The sequence below is a fragment of the Panthera leo genome, chromosome C1, assembly GCF_018350215.1.
Source record: "Panthera leo isolate Ple1 chromosome C1, P.leo_Ple1_pat1.1, whole genome shotgun sequence".
Lineage (NCBI taxonomy): Eukaryota > Metazoa > Chordata > Mammalia > Carnivora > Felidae > Panthera > Panthera leo.
Window position 1 is genome coordinate 48,424,939 of NC_056686.1, and position 20,422 is coordinate 48,445,360.

Below are 20,422 nucleotides of genomic sequence, written 5' to 3' on the forward strand. Positions count from 1 at the left end.
ATCTATAAAACTCTAATATATGTTTTTGTTGTCATTTTTATGAGGCCAGAGTTCTTATGTCTTTCACATTGGCATAAATTTTCCTTCATTACTAATGTGAAATAATTCATTGAATTCTTATTTTTTTTTCCATTAGGCTAGTAATTTAAAGAAGGTACTTCAAGGAATTATGAGTTATTACAATGAGGTATGAAAAATATCTGATTTGTTTAAATACCAAATCATATATGATAATTATGTTGACACTAAAAAAAACTTGGATTTTAGTTTATAACATTTTACTGAAATGTAATTCATAATTAGAATATATTGTTTTTTGCCATGTTCAGAACACTCAAATTTTGTGAACATGAATAGGCTTAAACTAATATATTGGTTTGTAAAGTAATGTTCCTTCTGTATTGATACTCCTGAAATTGGTTATTTTCTACAATTGAATTACTGTCATTTCTGTATGACTTGATTTTAAAAAATGCAAAGTCTATACAAATAGATTTTATAATTAAGTTGAAGTATTTCCTATGTAAGTATTATTTTGACATTTCTTTTCAGTGCAAGCAGCAGCAAGGTATACTGTGAAATTATGCTTTTGTGCAAGTGAAATAGAAAATAAGCAAAATGGAAGTAGTATTAAAGTCACTTTAGATAGTACATTATTTAAGTAGGTTTTTTGTTTTTTTCTTATTCAATACCATAACAAGTTTTCTAATAGGGTTATTTGATATAAGAAAGTTTATTGCTTATGTTTGCAATCTTTTGGTTTGGTTTTGCCATTAAAATATTTGGTTTCTATTTTTACTCTTTTAAATTTTTTAATTTTTTCTTTATTTTTGAGAAAGAGAGAGTGCGAGCAGGGGAGGGGCAAAGAGAGAGGAAGAATCTCAAGCCGGCTATGCACTGTGAGCTCAGAGCCCAACGTAGGGATTGAACTCACAAAACTGTGAGATCACTGCCTAAGCTGAAATTAAGAGTTAGGTGCTTAACTGACTGAGCCATCCAGGCGCCCTGGTTTCTGTTTTTTAAAGTTGTCACATATTTACACTTGTAATTTTTTCCAAACAATTTTAAAGACTGAAAAGTTTCAATTTATTAATGCCTAAAACTCATTTTGGAACTTTTTTTTTTAATGTCAAGAAAATTTTTTAAAATGCTAAAAAAAGATAAGGAAAGATTAATCCATTGGATTTGTTAGATTTGCTGTTCTTTTGTAAGTGTGATGATTTATATTATGGTTTCTGTTATTCAATCATGCGTCAAAATATTATGCATATCTTTTGGCTTACGTAAATCTATTTTTGGAAAGGTGTAACTTTTGTCATAATAGATCAAGCTAGGGGTTTCTTAATCCCTTTGACAGTGGGATCAAAGGATATTGATGTAAAACCATTTTAGTTGCTGTTGGTTGGTTACTCAAAATTTTGGGATGCTGCTTGAACTTTGTTTACTGGTTTTAGTAAATAATTATGAATATATCAATTTGTTGATTTATCTCATGATCCTATTTATAATTTATTTTCCTTGTGATAATTAAATGTAATAAATTCTTTGTAATCTACATAAATGAGTGATCTAATTTATTGTCTCACTACTGCAGTTTTTGGGGCAGCAGATTTCTGAAGAACTCATCCCTGATTTGAACCAAATAACTGAATGTTCAGATTCTGTGGAGCTAGGGAGGTTGCTCCAGCTTATTTTAGGTTGTGCCGTCAATTGTGAAAAGAAGCAAGGTAAGTGAATTTCAATCAATTCAAAGTCAATCTGGGAATATTTACTTTCTAGGAACAACCTACATTGTTATAGAAAGTAGCATAAAAATTCACTGTTGCATCTTGCACAAATCACCTGGAAATGTAGCCTAGGAGATCTTAATTCTATCCCTGTTCTGTCATTAATAAGTACAAATCTTAGTTGTACCTGGATTCTGAGATTTATATTCAGTGGCTAAATTAAATGTATTTTAGTTTAATTAATTTAATTTATAATATTCAGTGCTAGGACTTAGTGGATATTTAGTAAAAATTGTACTTGTTCATCTGCTACATTTTCTGATAGAAGATAGAATCTTAGGCTGATTCAGATTTTTATAAATAAATATGCAGATACTAAGTTATAACCCAAGCTTCCTCAGATGATATTCTGCTCTTTTCAGAAGAATGCCTGTCCAGCGTATCCTCCACTTAAGCAATCTGATGACACAAACGTAATTGTTATATTGGTATATCCAAAAACAGTGACTCATATCCTAGTGAATACAAAAAGAACATTTTTGGTTGCATGTAGTGAATGAAATAATGAATGGAACACACCAAAATTTACTTCCTTCAGAGTCTTGCATCATTCTGGGTGGTGAGATTTTTGTTGCTGATGTTTTTTGCAGGAGTCATCCAAACTTGGTCTCAGTATATCACCTTTATGAGAGAATGTTGGGTGCTTAAGTTTGTAAAAAACTGTAAGCCAGGATTTTAGAAGACAAATTCAACATTATCTAGTGAAGTAATAATATGAGGCAGGTTAAATTCAGTAAGAACAAACTCAGGAAGGAGAAAGATAAAATATATGAAATTAATTGCTTTGTTTTTTTAAGTTTATTTATTCTGAGAGGGCTGGAGAGAGCATGAGCGGGGAAGGGACAGAGAAAGAGGGGGAGAGAATCCCCAGTGGGCTCTGTACTGTCAGCACAGAGCCTGATATGGATCTCAAACTCATGACCTGAACTGAAGTCGGATGCTCAACCGACTTAACCACCCAAGCGCCCCAGAAATTAATTGCTTCTCAATAAAAAAGGACAGCGACTGGGTATCAGAAAATCTTGGTATTAGTTCATCTCTATCATCAACTAGCTATTTTTTTCTAGGGCAAGTGAGTATTTCTCCGCAGGCTTTTATTTTTCAGAGATAGTGTCAAAGATCTATGTATTGGGGTTTTTCACACAAATAAGGAGAATTTGGTCATCAAAAGTTATTAACACTTTCATAAATTTTAATTACAAATTGACAAATAGCAATTAATTTATAAATCTAGCAATTTTCTGTTATTGTGATCCTTTTTATTTTTTATTTGATTAATGCTTTGTTTCTCTTTCAGCTACTGGTTATTTATAACATCTGTTTGCTTAATTTTAGCACATTTGTCAGTTTTTTTTATTGAAGTGTAATTGACATTCAATTTTATATTAGTTTCTGGTGTACAGCATATTGATTTGACACTTCTGTACATTACTCAGTGCTCACCATGATTAGTGTAGTCACCATCTGTCTCCAATGTTATTACGATGTTATTTACTATATTCCCTAGGCTGTACTTTCATTACTGTGACTAATTTATTTTATAACTTTAAGTTTGCACCTCTTAATTCCCTGTATCTGTTTCACCCATTCTCCCGCTCACCCCTTCTCTAACAACCATATAAGCGAAATCATATGGTATTTGTCTTTATCTGACTGACTCCTTTCACTTACCATCATACTTTTTAGGCCCATCCATTTGTTGAGAACGCCAGGTCTCATTCTTTGGCTGTGGCTGAGTAATATTCTGTCCTGTGTATGTAGACTTCTTCTTCATTCATTCATCTATTGACAGATATTTGGGTTGCTTCCATATCTTGGCTATTGTAAATAATGCTGCAATCAACATAGGGGTGCATGTATCTTTTCAAATTAGTGTTTACATTTTCTTTGGTTAAATACCTTGTGTTGGAATTACTGGGTTGTATAGTAGTTCTGTTATCTATGTTTTTGAGGAACCTCCATACTGTCTTCCACAGTAGTTGTACCATTATATATTCCTACCAACAGCACATGAGGGTTCCTTTTCCTCCACATCCTCGCCAACACTTGTTATTTCTTGTGTTTTTTATTATAGCCATTCTGACTGGTATGAGGTGATATCTTATTGTGGTTTTGATTTGCATTTCCCTGATTGTTAGTGATGTTGAGCATCTTTTCATGTACCTGTTGGTCATTTGTATTTATTCCCTGGAAAAATGTTGGGGTCCTCTCATTCTTAAATCAGATTGTTTGTATTTTTGGTGTTGAGCTGTAGAAGTTCATCATGTATTTTGTATATTAACCCCTTATTAGATAGATAATTTACAGTTATCTTCTATTCAGTGGACTGTCTTACCTCAGGAGACATATCTATAAATATGTTGCTAAGGCTGATGTTCAGGAAATTACTGCCTATGTTTTCTGTTAGGAGTTTTACGGCTTAGGTCTCACAGGTTTCCCAGCACCATTTATTGAAGAGACTGTCTTTCTTCTATTGTATATTCTTTTTTTTCTTAATTTTTATTCATTTTTGAGAGCGAAAAAGAGAGAGGGAGAGAGAGAGAGAGAAAGGGAGGGAGAGAGAGCGTGAGGGGCAGAGAGGAAGACACAGGATCCAAAGCAGGCTTCTGGCTCTGAGCTGTCAGCACAGAGCCTGATGCGGGGCTCAAACCCACAAACCACAGGATCATGATCTGATCTGAAGTCAGATGCTTAACCAACTGAGCCTCCCAGGCACCCCTCCATTGTATATTCTTGACTTCTTTGTTATTGATTAATTGACCGGGTAGGTGTGGGTGTATTTCTGGGCTCTGTATCCTATTGCATTAATCTATGTTTCTCTTGTGCCAGTACCAGACCATTCCAATTACCACAGCTTTGTAGTATATCTCGAAACCTGGGATTGTGATACCTCCAGCTTTGTTGTTCTTTCTCAAGATTGCTTTGGCTATTCAAGTTTTTTTGTGGTTCCATACAGGTTTTAAGATTATTTATTCTAGTTCTTTGAAAAATGCTTTTGGCATTTCGATAGGGATTGCAATGAACCTGTAGATGTTTGGGTAGTATGGACATTTAACAATATTAATTCTTTCAGTCGATGAGCATGGTACATCTTTCCATTTGTGTCATCTTCAATTTCTTTCAGATTTCAGAGTACTGGTCTTTCACTTTATTGGTTAAATTTATTCCTAGGTATTTTATTTTGGCATAGTTGTAAATGGGATTGTTTTCTTAGTATGTTTCTGCCACTTCATTGTTAGTATGTAGAAACACACCAGATTTCTTTATATTGATTTTGTATCCTCCATCTTCACCTCATTTATTAATTGTAGTAGATTTTTGGTGGGGTCTTTAGTGTTCTCTATACACAGTAGCTTGTCATCTGCAAATAGTGATGATTTAACTTCCTCCTTACCAGTTTGGGTGCCTTTTACTTCCTTACTTTTCTGCGGTTGTCGCAGCTAGGACTTCCAGTAGTACTGTGCTGAATAAAAGTGGTGAGAGTGGACAGCCTTACCTTGATACTGATCTTAGAGCAAAAGTTTTCAGTGTTTCATCATTGAGTATGATGTTACCTGTGAGATTTTTTTATATGACCTTTATTATGTTGAGATATGTTCCCTCCAAAACTACTTCATTGAGGGTTTTTATCATAAATGGATATTGTACTTTGTCATATGCTTTTATGCATCTTTTGATGTGATCACATGGTTGTTATTAGTCCTGTTGTTGATGTGATGTATCACATTGATTTGTGAATATTGAACCACACTGGCCTTCCTGGAATAAATCTCACTTAATTGTGGTGAATGATCCTTAAAGTGTTATTGAATGTGTTTTGCTAATATTTTGTTGAGGATTTTGGCATCTGTGTTTGTCAGAGTTATTGGCCTGTAGTTATCTTTTTTAGTGGAGTCTTGATCTGCTTTTGGTATCAGGGTAGTGTTGGCCTCATGGGATCAATTTGGAAGTTTTCCTTCCTCTTCTATTTTTTGGAGTAGTTTGAGAAGAATAGGTATTAACTCTTCTTTAAATGTTTGGTAGAATTTACTGTGAAGCCAGCTGGTCCTGGACATTTGTTTATTGGGAGTTTTTTTTTTGTTTTTGTTTTTGTTTTTTTTTTAAATTACTGATTCAGTTTCATTACTAGTAATAAGTCTGTTTAAATTTTCTTTTTATTCCTGATTCCATTTTGGAAAATCATGTTTCTAGGAATTTACCCATTTCTTCTAGGTTGTGTAATTTGTTGGTATACAATTTTTCAAAATATTCTGTTGTAATTCTTTGTATTTCTGTGGCATCAGTTACTATTTCTTCTCTTTCATTTTTGATTTTATTTATTTGACTTTTTTTTTTTTTGACTCTTGATGAGACTGGTTAAAGGTTTATCAATTTCATCTTTTCAAATAACCAGTTCTTGGTTTCATTTCATTTCTATTGTTTTTTAGTCTCTTTCCTTAATTTTACTATTATCTAATCGTTATTATTTCCTTTCTTCTATTAACTTTAAGCCTTGTTCTTCCTTTTCTGGTTTCATTAGATGTAAGATTAGGTTGTTTGGGATTTTTCTTGTTTCTTGAGATAGTCTGGTTTGCTATAAACTTCCCTCTTAAAACAGCTTTTGCTGCATCCCAAAGATTTTGGACTCTTGTGTTTTCATTTCCATTTGTCTCCATGTATTTCCTCTGATTTCTTTGTAACCCATTGGTTGTTTAGTACCATGTTGTTTAGCCTTCTTGTATGTGTGGGGTTTTTTCCAGTTTTTGTTTTTAATTTGATTTCTAATTTCATACCATTGTAGTTGGAAATGATGCTTATTATTATTTCCGTCTTCTTAAATTTATTGAGCTCTGTTTTGTATCAACATGTGATCTTTCCTGAAGAATGTTTCATGCACACTTGAAAAGAATGTGTATTATGCTGTTTTGGGATGGGATGTTTTGTATATATCTGTTCAGTCCATCTGATTAAATGTGTCATTCAAAGTCACTGTTTCCTGTTTCCTGTCACTGTTTCAGATTTTCTGTCTGAATGGTCTATCCAATGATATAAGTGAGATGCTAAGTCCTCTACTATTGTATTTCTGTCAGTTTCTCCCTTTATGACTGTTAATATTTGCTTTATGTATTTAGGTGTCTCTTTATTGGGTACATAGATATTTACAATTGTTATATCCTATTGTTGGAATGATCCCTTTATTATTATGCAATGCCCTTCTTTGTCCCTTTGCCGCAGTCTTTGTTTTAAAGTCTATTTTATCTGATATAAGTATTGCTATCCTGGCTTTTTTTCCCCCCTTATTCCATTTTCATGGAATATTGTTTTCCATCTCTTCACTTTCAGTCTATTTGTGTCTGTAGATCTGAAGTGTCTTGTAGGCTCATATAGATTTAGCATATAGATTAGTTTTTTCTTTTTTTTAATGTTTATTTATTTTTGAGACAGAAAGAGCGTGAATGGGGCAGAGAGAGAGGGAGACACAGAATCTGAAGCAGGCGCCAGGCTCCAAGCTGTCAGCACAGAACCCGATGTGGGACTTGAACCGTGAGATCATGACCCAAGCTGAAGTTGGATGTCCAACAAACTGAGCCACCCAGGCGCCCCAGATGGGTCTTGTTTTCTTTTTTTTAATTTTTTTTTATTTTTTTAAAATGTTTATTTATTTTTTAGAGAGAGAGAGACAGAGACAGAGACAGAGCGTGAGAAGCAGAGGGGCAGAGAGAAAAGGAGTCACAGAATCTGAAGCAGGCTCCAGGCTCTGAGCTGTCAGCACAAAGCTCAACGTGGGGCTCGAACTCACAGACTGTGAGATCTTGACCTAAGCTGAAGTCGGATGCTTAACCGACTGAGCCACCCAGGCACCCTGGGTCTTGTTTTCTTATCCGTTATGTCACTCTATGTCTTTTGATTAGAGCATTTAGTCCATTGACATTTAAAATAATTATTGATAAGAATATACTTATTACCCTTTTGTTAATAGTTTTCTGATTTTTTTTTTTATAGTTCTTTGTTCCTTTCTTCCTCTCTTGCTCTCTTGTGGTTTGATGGCTTTCTTTAGAGTTATGCTTGGATTCCTTTCTCTCTATGTTTTGTGTATCTGTTATAGGTTTTTGACTTGTGGTTGCCACTGGGTTGATGTATAATATCCTGTGTGTTTGACAATTTATATTATGTTGATATTTATATTAAGTCACTTAAGTTTGAACACATTTTGAAAGCACTAAATATTTACTTCGTTCTTCACATTACATATATAATGTCATAGTTTACATCCTTTTATTTTTTTTGTATCCTTTGGCTAATTTTTGTAGATATAAATGATTTTACTGCTTTTGTGTTTCATCTCCATACTGGCTTTATAAGTAATTAATCTACTGCCCTTAAAATACATTTGCTTTTACCTGTGAAACATTTTCCCTTCATAATATTCTTACATCTGGTTATATCTTTTGTTTCCCACTTAAAGAATTCCTTTTAAAATTTCTTGTTAGGCTGAGTTAATGATGGATGAACTTGTTTAACTTTTGTTTGTCTCAGAGACCGTTTATCTTTCCTTCACTTCTCAGTGATAACTTTGTTGTGTAGCGTATTCTTGTTTGTAAGGTTTTTTCCATTCAGCTCTTTGAATATATCATGCTACTTCCTTCTGGTCTACAAAGTTTCTGCTGAAAATTCAACTGATAGCCTTATGGAATTGCCCTTATATATAACATTTTTATTTTCTCTCGCTGCTTTTAAAATTCTCTATCGTTATTTCATTTTAATTATATTTATCTTGGTGTAATCCTCCTTGTATTCTTCCTGTTGGACGCTCTGTGTGCTGTCTGGACCTGGATATTTGTTTCCCCAAATTAGGAAAGTTTCCAGCTGTTATTTCTTCAAATAATTTTCTGCCTCCCTTCTATCTTCTCCTTGTGGGACCCCCTAATAATATGAATGTTATTTGTGGTAATGTTGTAGAGTTCCCTTAACCTGTTCTTCTTTTTTTTTTCTTACTTTTTTTCTTTTTGCTGTTCAGCTTGGGTGCTTTCTATCACTCTGTCTTCCAGATCGCTGATTTGTTCTTTTGCATCATGAGATCTGCTGTTGATTCCCTCTAGTGCATTTTTCATTTCAGTTATTGAATTTTTCAGCCCTGACTGGTTCTTTTTTTTATATTTTCCATCTCATGAAGTTTTCACAGAGTTCATGCACTCTTTTCTCAAGTCCAGGGAGTGTCTTTGATTGTTAGTTTGAATTCTTTATCAGGCATGTTGCTTACCTCTGTTTCATTTAGCTCTTTAACCATGATTTTGTCTTGTTCTTTCATTTGGGGTATATACTTCTGTCTCCTGATTTTGTCTAACTCTCTGTGTTTATTTCTGTGTATATTAGGTAGGTCAGCTACTTCTTCTGGTCTTGAAGATAGTGGCCTGGTATGGAAAAGTGTCTTACAGCACAGTCCCTCCTGGTCATCAGAACTAGGTGCTCCAGGAGTATCCCCTACATGGGCTGCCTGTGCCCTACACTTGTGGCTGGGCCATCATAACCTTCATCCCAGCTAGCTGCAGTCACCTGCTTTACCTGCTGTGGATGCACTGGGCAGGATTTGCTCCCAGTGCTATTGAGAGGCCAGACTGAGGCTGCCATGGGCCAGTTGGTGGGTGGGGCTAGTGGTCAGCCTCGCCACCTGCAGTTAGCCTCTATACCACAGCTGTAAGTCTCACTGAAGAGCAGGGCTTACTCCCTGTGCAGCCAACTAAGAGGCCTAGCTGCAGGAATTGCAGCTGTGCTCATGTTTGGGATTATTTACTCACCAACTCAGGGTTGGAGAACTATGGAGTGGGACAGGCCTGGCCAGTGCTACCTGTCAGGTGTGGCAGAGCTGGAGCTAATTTGCAGGGTTGCCTGCCAAAGCAGGCAGGTTGGGTGGGGCATGTCTGCAGGGTAGCACTGGGGCAGAGCTTGTGGCATTAGCGAGCTAGAAGGAGAGTGTTAGAACTGGCTCCCAGAAGCATCTCCTTAGTGGGGGAGGGAAGAAAAGTGGCACTAGCCAGCATTTTTCCCTGGGAGGAATCTGCAGATCCTGCCCTTCACGCATATACTCTGAGATTAGTCACTGAATTTCCTTCATGTATACCCCAGGTGCTTTTCAAACTGCCGCCTCTGTGCTGTGTCTAGGGCTGAGTTATTTAGTGTGCTGGCTCTTTAGGGGGGTGGGGGAGGGTGGGACTCTGTTTCCTATTGCCTTCAGTAGGAAACTCTCTTGGCGTTGCTGATTTTTAAAGCTCCCAGTGTTAAGTCAGATATTATAGGGACTCATCAGACACAGGGTTGCCCAGTGTGGGGTCTGATCTCGCTTCTCCATCCTTGTATTGCCTATCCTGTTTGTGGTTGGTCCCACTGGGGATTTGGTTCCCAACCATGTCTTTGCCCCCCCCCCCACCCCCACCCTTTATATGTGGCCTTCTCTCTGAGACTAGCTAAGGAAGGTCTGTTTCCCTAGTCTTTAGGTCATTTTCAGAGTTAGTTTTGCTTAGATGTAGCTGTTGCCTTGGTGTGTCTCTGGGTCAAGTTTAGCATCCTCTTACTCTGCCATCTTTTCCACATTTGTCAGTTTTAATAGTCTTTTTCAAAAAAGTAACTTTGGCTTTCACTGTATTTTGTCTGCACTATTTAATATCTGTTTTATCTCATTTCATCTCTTTTCTTGTGAATTAATCAGTTCTTCCTATTCTAAGTTATAATTGACATTTTCAGGTGTAATTTTCCCTTGTTATGATTTTGTTACCTTCCATGAATTTTAATATTACTTTCATAATTTAGTTCCAAGCATTAATAGAATTTTTGTCCCCAGAATTTTGAAAGGAAATTCAATTTCGGCATACATAAATAAAAGTTTAGCAAGTGGTAAATATAAAGAAATAGTTTCACTGTCTTGTTAAACACATCAGTGTTACCTAATTGGATTTAATTTTGGAGATATGTGGGCTCTCAGATTTTAGGAGTGAGCAAATAAATGAAAAAAAAAACTTGCAGTAATTTAATTGAAACCTAAAATACACCCAAGATGTAAAACAGCTTCCATACCTTTATACTTTGCAATGAGAATTGATTTCAAAATGATTCCAAGGTATTGCAATAGTCTCAGTCTTGAAAGAATGAACTTGTTTGGTTAATAGTACCACATTTATCTTGGTGGGAAAAGATAATTTTTTTGAAGGTTTCAGCAGACTTGAAACTCTCCGTTACCCAGAAAATCCAGTTAAAGGAAATCCTTGCATTGCCTGTGCTTTCTCTACTTAACTCTTCCCCTCCCCCTCCCACTCCCCACCTAGTGGTCAGGTGCATACCAGAATCTGTCAGAATCTTTGTCCAGTTCTTGACTTCACAAATAAAAGAAAGATTTAGAGAACTTTCAGGAGTGTTCCAGGACAATCATTTAAGCAATAAAAATATTTGAAAATAATGTTTTTTTGGAAATTTGGAATTATATGGAAATTGTTTTAGCTGGAGAACATGCCATCAAAGTTGATTATGTAAATATATGAAACACCTTTTCTTATGGTTCTTCATTTCATATTGGGACAGACTTAACTTATTGCATGTGTGTTTGTGGCAAGGCATAAGGATCTCCTTGAGATGAGACTTGATGAATATTGAGTATGTGTTTATAGGAGGCTATATAAGTCCCTTCTTTGAAAGCCTTCCTGAAATGAACTACATAGGTGGTAAGATTTAATTCTCTGGGCTGAAGATTTAACATTCATTTAATATGTATGAATTCATCCCATAATACTGAACACCTAAGAAGAGGGAAGAAATTGTCATAATTGTTTTAAGATTAATCATAATTTCTTCTTTTTCTTCTTATAAGAAAAGTAGAGGTTTTCTTCTTTAGGAAAAATAAAACATTTAAAATTTGGACATTTTAATTCTGCTTATATAATTTTGGTGGACTTATTTCTTGTGGAAAAATATACTTGCATAAAGAATATGTGTGGTAAATGACCTTTTATACTATTAATTGAATGGCTAAAGTAACATAGAAAAGAGTAGATTCTTTTTATCATATCTATCTTTTTTTTTTAAATCACAGAACATATTCAAAATATAATGACATTGGAAGAGTCTGTTCAACATGTGGTCATGACTGCTATTCAAGAGGTAAGTTTTTATCATTTCACATATGTATGAAAATCCTAAACCTAATGACACAAAAATTATCACATAAATCTTATGGATGTATATTTTTCTACTTGTATAAACTTGCCCTTTGCATCAGGTTTATTTACCTTAAATTAGTGTGCCTTCCTTTCTTTTCTTTCTCCAAAATATCTTAAAAAGACTTCAAGCCCAATTTTAGTACTTCTGTATTTTAAAAGATAAGTTAATATTGTCAGGTTCCCGTTTTTTTTTTTTTTTAACGTTTATTTATCTTTGAGAAAGAGAGAGACGGAGCACAGCAGGGGAGGGGCAGAGAGAGACAGAGACACAGAATCCAAAGCAGGCTCCAGGCCCCCAGCTGTCAGCACAGGGCCTGAGGTAGGGCTCCAACTCACAGACCATGAGATCATGACCTGAGCCAAAGTCAGACACTTAATGACTGAGCCACCCAGGTGCCCCTGTCAGATTCCCTTAAATAACTTCACCTAAGCAGGATAAACAACCTCTGACCAGATAAGAATCTTTATTTTTTCTTTTTTTTTCTGTCAATTAGAGTAGTCTTTCTTGAAATTTTAAAGCATGTGTGTAAATATATCTTACATTCATTTTCTGAATGGAGAAACTGTGAGCAAATATGGTGATAGGTTTGGGAGTTAGGTAGCCTGGGTTCAAGTGAATCTAGATGTGTAGGTTGAACCAGAATGGTTCAGAATTCATGTGGTACATGTTGATTCTTAACATCAGACTGAAGTGCAGTGTAGAGGATGTCCAAGGGGAGGTAGAATGAGGAATTAGTGAGTACAAGCAGTTTGACAGGGGCATGATTTGGAAGGAGGCATCTCACAGGAGGTTAGCAGTGTATGCTCTGAGTTTGCATTGTTGACTTGAATTTAAAGCATCATAGTACAGGGGCGCCTGGGAGGCTCAGTCAGTTAAGCATCTAACTTCGGCTAATGTGATCTCACGGTTTGTGGGTTCGAGACCTGCATTGGGCTCCGTATTGACAGCTCAGAGCCTGGAGCCTGCTTTGGATTCTGTGTGTCCCTCTCTCTCTGCCTCTCCCCTGCTATCTCTCTCTCTCTCTCTCTCTCTCTCTCACAAATTGAATAAATATTAAAATAAAAACGAAAAAAAAAAATTAAAGCATCACAGTACATATGTCTGTGTTTCATATACAAAAAGGTTACTTTTATAAGATTTTTTTTTCCATATAATTGTAACTCCTACTTTTAAAATGACTTCTCAAATTAGGAATTTTGCTATATCACTCATTTAAAGGCTATATTTTAAAAGTGTTAATTTTATGGGACAATCTTTTTTTTTATTATTTGATGTGTTCAGTGTTATTCAGTAGTTCATCTTTTAGAACTTAGATTACAATTTTTCAGTATACAAGTATTTTAAATTTATCTGTGCATTTCAAGTACACTTTACTCCTGATGTCCCCACTGATGTAATAGTTGAAATGTTGTGTTATTTAGCTTAAGTCTCTAATAAAGTTGTTATTTAAATAATATTCTAAGGATCATCAAGGAAAACTAAATATAAAGCATTTTACTGCCCTTTTAAGTAAACTTATTTTTACTTCATAACTTAGTCTCTTTATTGTACTTAACATTGCTACTTTAATTTCCTAGTTGATGAGTAAAGAAATAGTGAGCTGTCCCACAAATGATGCTGTTGGAGAATTAGAGCAACAGGTAAGTATCTTAGTATGTGGGGAGAGTATTGAAAACAGACATGCAGTTCCTTAGCCGATTACTATCATAAGGCTTACATAGGCAAACATATGCAAGAATATTCTCCTCCATGAAATGTAGCTTGTTTATCCTATAATATCTCAATTGAATATTATTATGATTTCCTTCATGAATGCAAGTAGTGTTGGTTTCCAAAAGTTTTTATGATCATGTTCAGAGATGAGTGACATTGCACTTTTCTTCCAAAACTTCTGATATATATGTGGCTCATGCTAGATGATTGCACAGTTAAGTAGCAGAGAGTTGAAAAAATTCTGCTAAGTTGTCATTTATCTAATATGATAATTTTTGTCATGTTGCTGTCCTCTCTCCTGATTGTGAAGAAACAGCTCCATGACCCTGCGCTCAAGTCCCCTTTCTCCAGTTCTAGGTTCTCTTGCATTCTGGTTCACACGGGGGAGGGCACTCTCCTGGGCTGTGGAGAGGGGCACAGGGACAGGCCGTTGCATCTAGCGCTTTTCCTGCTCTACTTTGGAACACCTGTTTTTCATGAGTGTCACCAGGCATCTCACCAAGTATTCCAAACTAAAATTTTCCTAAGAAATTTCTATTTGAATTTAAACACTGTGTTTTTTCTAAGTTTTGTGTAATGAAATTAAACAACATCCTCTAGTATTCTGCTGTTTGAACATTTCATAAGGAGTGATGCGTGAAAGGGGAAAAGGTTAGCGCACCGTGTCACAAGGCTGGAAGAGGCCCTCTGGCCTGCCAGCACACAGCTAAGGCCTTGTCACCCCCTTCAGGGCATCTAACTATCGTTTTGTTGTTGAATCACTGTATGATGTATGTCACTAATATGACATTCTATGTTAGTGATACTTCAGGTTTTTTTTTTTTAAAAATGCACATTGAACCAGAAAACAAATTTTTTTTTATGAAGATTTACCTAAAATTTTATTTCTGTGGGACCTTTGCTTTAAATATTAATGAGACGGTGTAAATATTCACACAGAAACAACAAACTGAGACTTATTTGTTAATAGATAAAATTTTCTAATGTTTTTGTTTAAATTCCAGTTCGTTGACATACAGTGTAACATTGGTTTCGGGTGTACAATTTAGTGATTCAATTCCATGCCACACTCGGTGCTCACCACAAGTGCTCTCCTTAATCCCCACCACCTGTTTCCCCCATCCCCCCACCCACCTCCCCACTGATAACCATCAGTGTGTTCTCTGTAATTAGCTTATAAAACTTAGCACCCAAAAAACAAATAATCCAGTTTAAAAATAGGTAGAAGACATGAATAGGTATTTTTCCAAAGAGGACGTGCAGATGGCCAACAGACACATGAAAGGGTGCTCAACATCCCTGATCATCGGGGAAACTCAGACTAAAACAATAATGAGTGCCCGTCTTTACTGCAGCATCCATGCAGCTGAGCTCTGTTAGAGAAAAGCACAGCCATTTATTTGAATTGAGGTCACTATAGATGCATGATTTCCATCTGCAGTTAGGTCTTCCTCATTGTTTTATACTAATCAGCACCTTCTCCTGTGACCAAACACCTTTTTCACACAACTGTCCATTTGCGTCTGGTCACCCTCTTAAAATCTTCCTCCTCACTCTGACTACTAGTTGCTTATTTATTGACTATCCACTACATCCCAGAGACCCTGTGCCGACTGCTTTTCCTATGCTGTCTAATTTGCATAGTAACCCTAGAAAGGTTCAAATGGAGACTTAAAGAGAGTAGATTTGTTGATAAATTTGAATGTCCGTGTCTTTGTGTCCATACACATATTTTTGAACTTGTGTCAGAACACATCTTTCTAAGAATCAGAACGTTTTCTGTTTCAGCTTAAAAGGGCCTTGGAAGAACTTCAAGAAGCACTAGCGGAAAAGGAAGAACTGAGGCAAAGGTGCCAAGAACTGGATATGCAGGTGCAGAAGAGAAACCCATCCGAGGGAAACTTCCTCTTTAAGTTTACGGAGGTTTTATTGTAAATAATTCATTGGCACAGTGGCTCAGAGGAGGGGTTCCATTCCAGGGAGGGAAATTTTAACGTGTTTGTTATAGGCTTGAACATTCAAGCATGAACTTCCTAGTTACTTTTCTCTTTGAGTTGAAAATTGGTGATTATTTCTTTGAGAAAATCATTTTAATTGTGGAATTTCAAGTATTTAGATGAGCCCTTAGTTTCTTTTGTAAAAAGGAGAAATTCAAGTATCTACTGCATAGAGCGAATATTTAAATGAGGTCATTTATGGAAGTATTTAGAAGTGCTTTTCTCCCCTTCCCCATTAAATGCAGGTACCAAGGTTGTTTTGCTAACATGTACATGTATCTGAATCCATGTGTATATAATTCTTATATTCACATGTATGTACATGTTAGCAAAATAAACGGCATGAGAGACAATAGTTAACGTTTAATAGGGTAGATGGTCACACTAGCCCACCTATATTCAGATGGTCGTATCCTCTCAAACAAATTACTTAATTTCTTTATAGTTCAGTTTTCTCTCTTGAGAAGTGTTGTGATAATAGTGTGTTTCTCCCAGAGTGTTTTTATGAGGATTAAATGAGTTACTATGCATTAAGCACTTAGAGTAGTACCTGACGCACATAAGCACTATGTGTATTTGCGCGTATTGTTGTTATTGTTATCTGAAAAGTGCAAATGCACAAGTTATGCAGTAAGTCTTAAAAAATTATGCAAAAGGGTAAGTGTACTTGCATAATGTGCTAAATGTAAATTGCACGTTTTTGTTCAAATAATGAGTTACATAAATAATTTACTCTCTGAAAAGTAAGAAGACAAGGAACAAGGGTTGTGAGAGCATCATCCTGGCTTGATGAGATAAAGATCTAGACTGACAGGGCTGCGTAATATTTCTAATCCATAAAGGCTTGCACATAAGGAAAAGAGAAGTGACTAGGTCACGGTGACTCAACTACTTAGTACAGTGACAGCACTGCAGTTCTGGTCTTTTAACGTCATTCTTTAAAAAATCAGTCCCTTTGTGTTTGAACAAAGTTAATGTTTATATTTGAACAAAGCCAGTACCTCAAAATTAGGGGGCTTTCTATATGTTCTTCTTTCATGTTTCTTGGCCACAGTTATGTCACATGTTACAACAAATGCATACACATATACAAAGCATCTGAGATGTGTTATTGCCAAATAGGATCTTATTCACCTGCCAGAATACCTGATATAAAGAACAGAGGATTGAATCATTCAGGCCTTAGCAGTCTTATGTAGGATCTCTGTACATTTTCTAGAAATTCTTATTTGATAAAGAACACAAAATTCTATGTTAGAAGATGTGTTTGTTATACATAGTGAAGAGCATGTGATCACCTGATTTTAGCAGTAAAGTACAGACAACTCAAGTTTTTGATTCCAGTATTAAAACAGAATCAACCCTCAGATTATCTGCACACAGGAAATGAATGATTATATAATAGAACAAAAAGTAATTAATTAACAACATAGAATCCACATAGGTTCACATGACATATATCCCAATTTTATAAGGCACATTTTTTTTCATTTTTTTTAATGTTTATTCATCTTTGAGAGAGACAGAGACAGAACACGAGCAGGGGAGGGGCAGAGAGAGAGGGGGGTGTAGAATCCGAAGCAGGCTCCAGGCTCTGAGCTGTCAGCACAGAGCGCTATGTGGGGCTCGAACCCGCAGACTGTGAGATCATGACCTGAGCTGAAGTCGGACGCTCAACCGACTGAAACACCCAGGCGCCCCATAAGGGAATTTGTTTTTGAGAAATCTTTACTTTTAATCATATGTTACTTGAGAGTTGTTTTTGAATTGGGGCAGAGGGGATTGTTTTAATACCTGACCAAATGTAGCAAAAAAAGAAAAATAAGCTGCATAGAAATGCACCAAGGACAGGTAAACAAGAAAAAGGACATAACTTGTGAAGTCAAAAAACCGACAGTCAAGGAAAGAAGCAGGCATGTGACGTTGACAGAAGTGCTGCATAGCGAGTATCTGTTCTCCTTTCCTCATCCCTGACCCACGCAGGGGGATCCACGGGAATCTCGATACTTCTCCCTGCGGTCTACACAGTCAGGAGAGTCACCCTTCGATTCTTTTGTTTTCTTTCACTGGACTGGGGAGGAGCAGCTAAGACACTACGGGCCTGACTCCTGATAGAAGCAGTCTGTAGAGCTACACACTGACTGGGGAGAGGGCTGATGTCCAAAGGATTTCCTCCCTGGGAATGGGAGACACTGCTCAGCACTCTGGTGGAAGGTATTTAAACCTCAGAAGTGAGAGTGTAGCCCAGGTGTCGTAAAGACTGCGCCTTGCCTCAGCTTGCCCCCTCCTTCCCTGACCATTCCCAAGGCTGTAGAGTGGTGTGGAGGGAGCCATAATGAGAGAGGAAGGCACACTGGATCTTCAGTAGAGTGGAGACGTGTCAAGGAGTCTTCAGTCCATACTGGAACATCTGGTGTATCCTGACTGCCAACAAAGCACGAGTTAGATGGAAAGAATAGAAGCGTGACATCCGTGCAAACAGTGCAGACTAAAGTGCACGTAAAAGACTTCAGCCAAGCTTAGAAAAATAATGTTTGCTTCACGTTGTGGAACAGCTTCCTCAGAACACATCAGTAAAATAGATGGGGCGTGAAGACAACAAAGTGAGGTTTAAAAGAAAATTGCAGATGCACAGAAACTAATCACCGAATAATGGGAAACACTAGGCTTTATCCTAGGTAAGCCATTGAACTTCATGAATAGGAGAAGAACGAGTCCTTGGTTGTTCAGGTAGAAGAGGCAAATCACCCACAAAGACCAGACCATCAGTCTTCCCTACAACTTCAGTACCAGAATTTGGAAGAGCAGTATCTACCGAGTGCTTAGGGAAGCCGCATCGTGGCCAGATGAAGAGCTCAGATGCAGACTCACGAGCTGTTCTTGAAAAAACTGCTTGTTGACGGAGTCTAGCTAGCAAACATGTTTTAATCGAAATAAAGAATGCAAGAGTGGAGATTCTGTGGGGAAGGATCTGGTGAAGCTTGAATCCTTTCAAATACAGAACTGTGTTGGTTCTGTGCAAATTATGGTCATAAATTCTGATTCAGTAAATCAGGAAGCAGGTCTGATTATGTGTACTTAAAAAAAAAAGAAAGAAGAACTCCACGTGATATTTGGATGTGAAGTTTTGAGGAACTCCATTCCAATCAGGATATTATGGGACCTTCAGGCAAGTTATGACGTTTGCCAGTAGCTCTTATTCTGCCCTTCCAGCCACCATTCGTGACCCCTGGCAGCAGTCGGATGCAGTCCTTCACTTGCTGCGGTAATAATGCCATAGCAATGGTCACCCGTTCTTGCCTGGGGTACGTTAGAGAAGACATGCTCCTGTCCACCATTGTACAAGATACGTTTATATCTGAGGCAGTGATTTTCAAACTTTAATGGGATGACATTTTTATTTATTTATTTTTTTAAGTGGGCTTCGTGCCCAGTGCAGAGCCCAATGTGGGGCTTGAACTCATGACCCTGAGATCAAGACCTCAACTGAGATCATGAGTTGGATGTTTAACCAACTGAGCCATCCAGGCAACCCATATATTTGTTTAAATAAGCAAATAGGACACAAGTGTTACATTAAATCTGGGTAATGTAAGAAAATGGCGTGGTTTTTTTTTTTTTTTTAGCTTTTTGAATTTTTCTGTCTCATTTTTAAATAATTTGACACAGGAACAAAGGAGAGAGAAACAAAGAAATAGAGAAGAAAAATAAAAACAGAGAAGGATAAAGGCAGGTACATAATGAACCTATGGAACTTGTTAAAGGAGATGTGTAGAACCACCACTGGACATTCTGTGTCATAGATGGGAGGGAGGGTGTGCAAGGAATTTGCATGTTTACTACCTTCTCCTTCACGTCTGTGGCTGAAGGTAGCTCTGGAGCCACACTGTGAAACATGGATAGGACCCAGGTTGGTTACACACCAGGTGTTGAAAACTGAATTTGCCCTTACCTACCTTATTTACGTGGTTCTTACACAGGTTGGAAGACTGAGGGCATTGTTTCTCTTTTGTGGATCTTTTTGTGACACCCTCTTCCCTCCAGCTAGAATGAGATTTTCTTTTCTTTGTGTCCCATCTCCTACCCTATGGTATGTTTCCACCAAAGCACTTTGAACATTTCCTGTTGTGTAATTATTTACATTTTTACTATAAGGATGCTAAGGGTACAAACTCTCCTCCTTTCTCATATCTCAGTCATTTAGGGTTGTACATGACAGGTAATAGTCACTAAACTGCTTGCATGGCAAGGATAGATGCATGCATTGAATTTAGGGAGAAAAATTGCTTTCTCCCGTAGTCTTCCTGGGAAGACTTTTCTGAGCCTTTGTGTTGGTCATTGCCCATTGGTCATTGTGTTGGTCGTTGTGTTGGTCAAAGGCAAGTATTTGTAACTTGCCTATACGGTGTTGAAGGCACTCACTTGCTTTTAATTTCCTATTAGTAGCTCACTGTGTCGGTATACAGCCTCCTTCCCATAACTGGGTTGAATTAATTACATCTATTGAAAAAACAATCGCAAACCTATGTAGTAATATGTTGAAAATCATAATAGGTCAACTTTTTTTCAAAGGAAGCTTAATATAATCATATGTAAACTTCTGGTCTTACATATGACCAGGTTACAGCCTTTTTAAAAGGTTTTAAAAGATGTTTTTAAATGGAAAAGAAAAAGAACTGAAGCAAATCATGTTTGTTGCATTAATATGTAAGTAAAGTGAAAATGTATCAGGTACTGATA

General features: G+C 36.7%; 1 protein-coding gene and 1 non-coding gene across 2 annotated transcripts in view; both read left to right on the forward strand.

The window, feature by feature from the left end:
• The window catches only part of HOOK1 (hook microtubule tethering protein 1), a 70,868-nt gene that overhangs the window by 19,120 nt on the left and 31,326 nt on the right, over positions 1 to 20,422 (forward strand). Inside the window, exons 5-9 of the mRNA XM_042951879.1 lie at positions 137 to 187; positions 1,595 to 1,727; positions 11,845 to 11,912; positions 13,550 to 13,612; positions 15,474 to 15,557. Of these exons, the coding sequence (XP_042807813.1) occupies positions 137 to 187; positions 1,595 to 1,727; positions 11,845 to 11,912; positions 13,550 to 13,612; positions 15,474 to 15,557 (399 nt within the window). The remainder of the gene's footprint in view (positions 1 to 136; positions 188 to 1,594; positions 1,728 to 11,844; positions 11,913 to 13,549; positions 13,613 to 15,473; positions 15,558 to 20,422) is intronic.
• On the forward strand, positions 14,315 to 14,436 carry LOC122229080. Its single transcript, XR_006206939.1, has one exon. It is a non-coding gene; the product is annotated as a U6atac minor spliceosomal RNA (small nuclear RNA).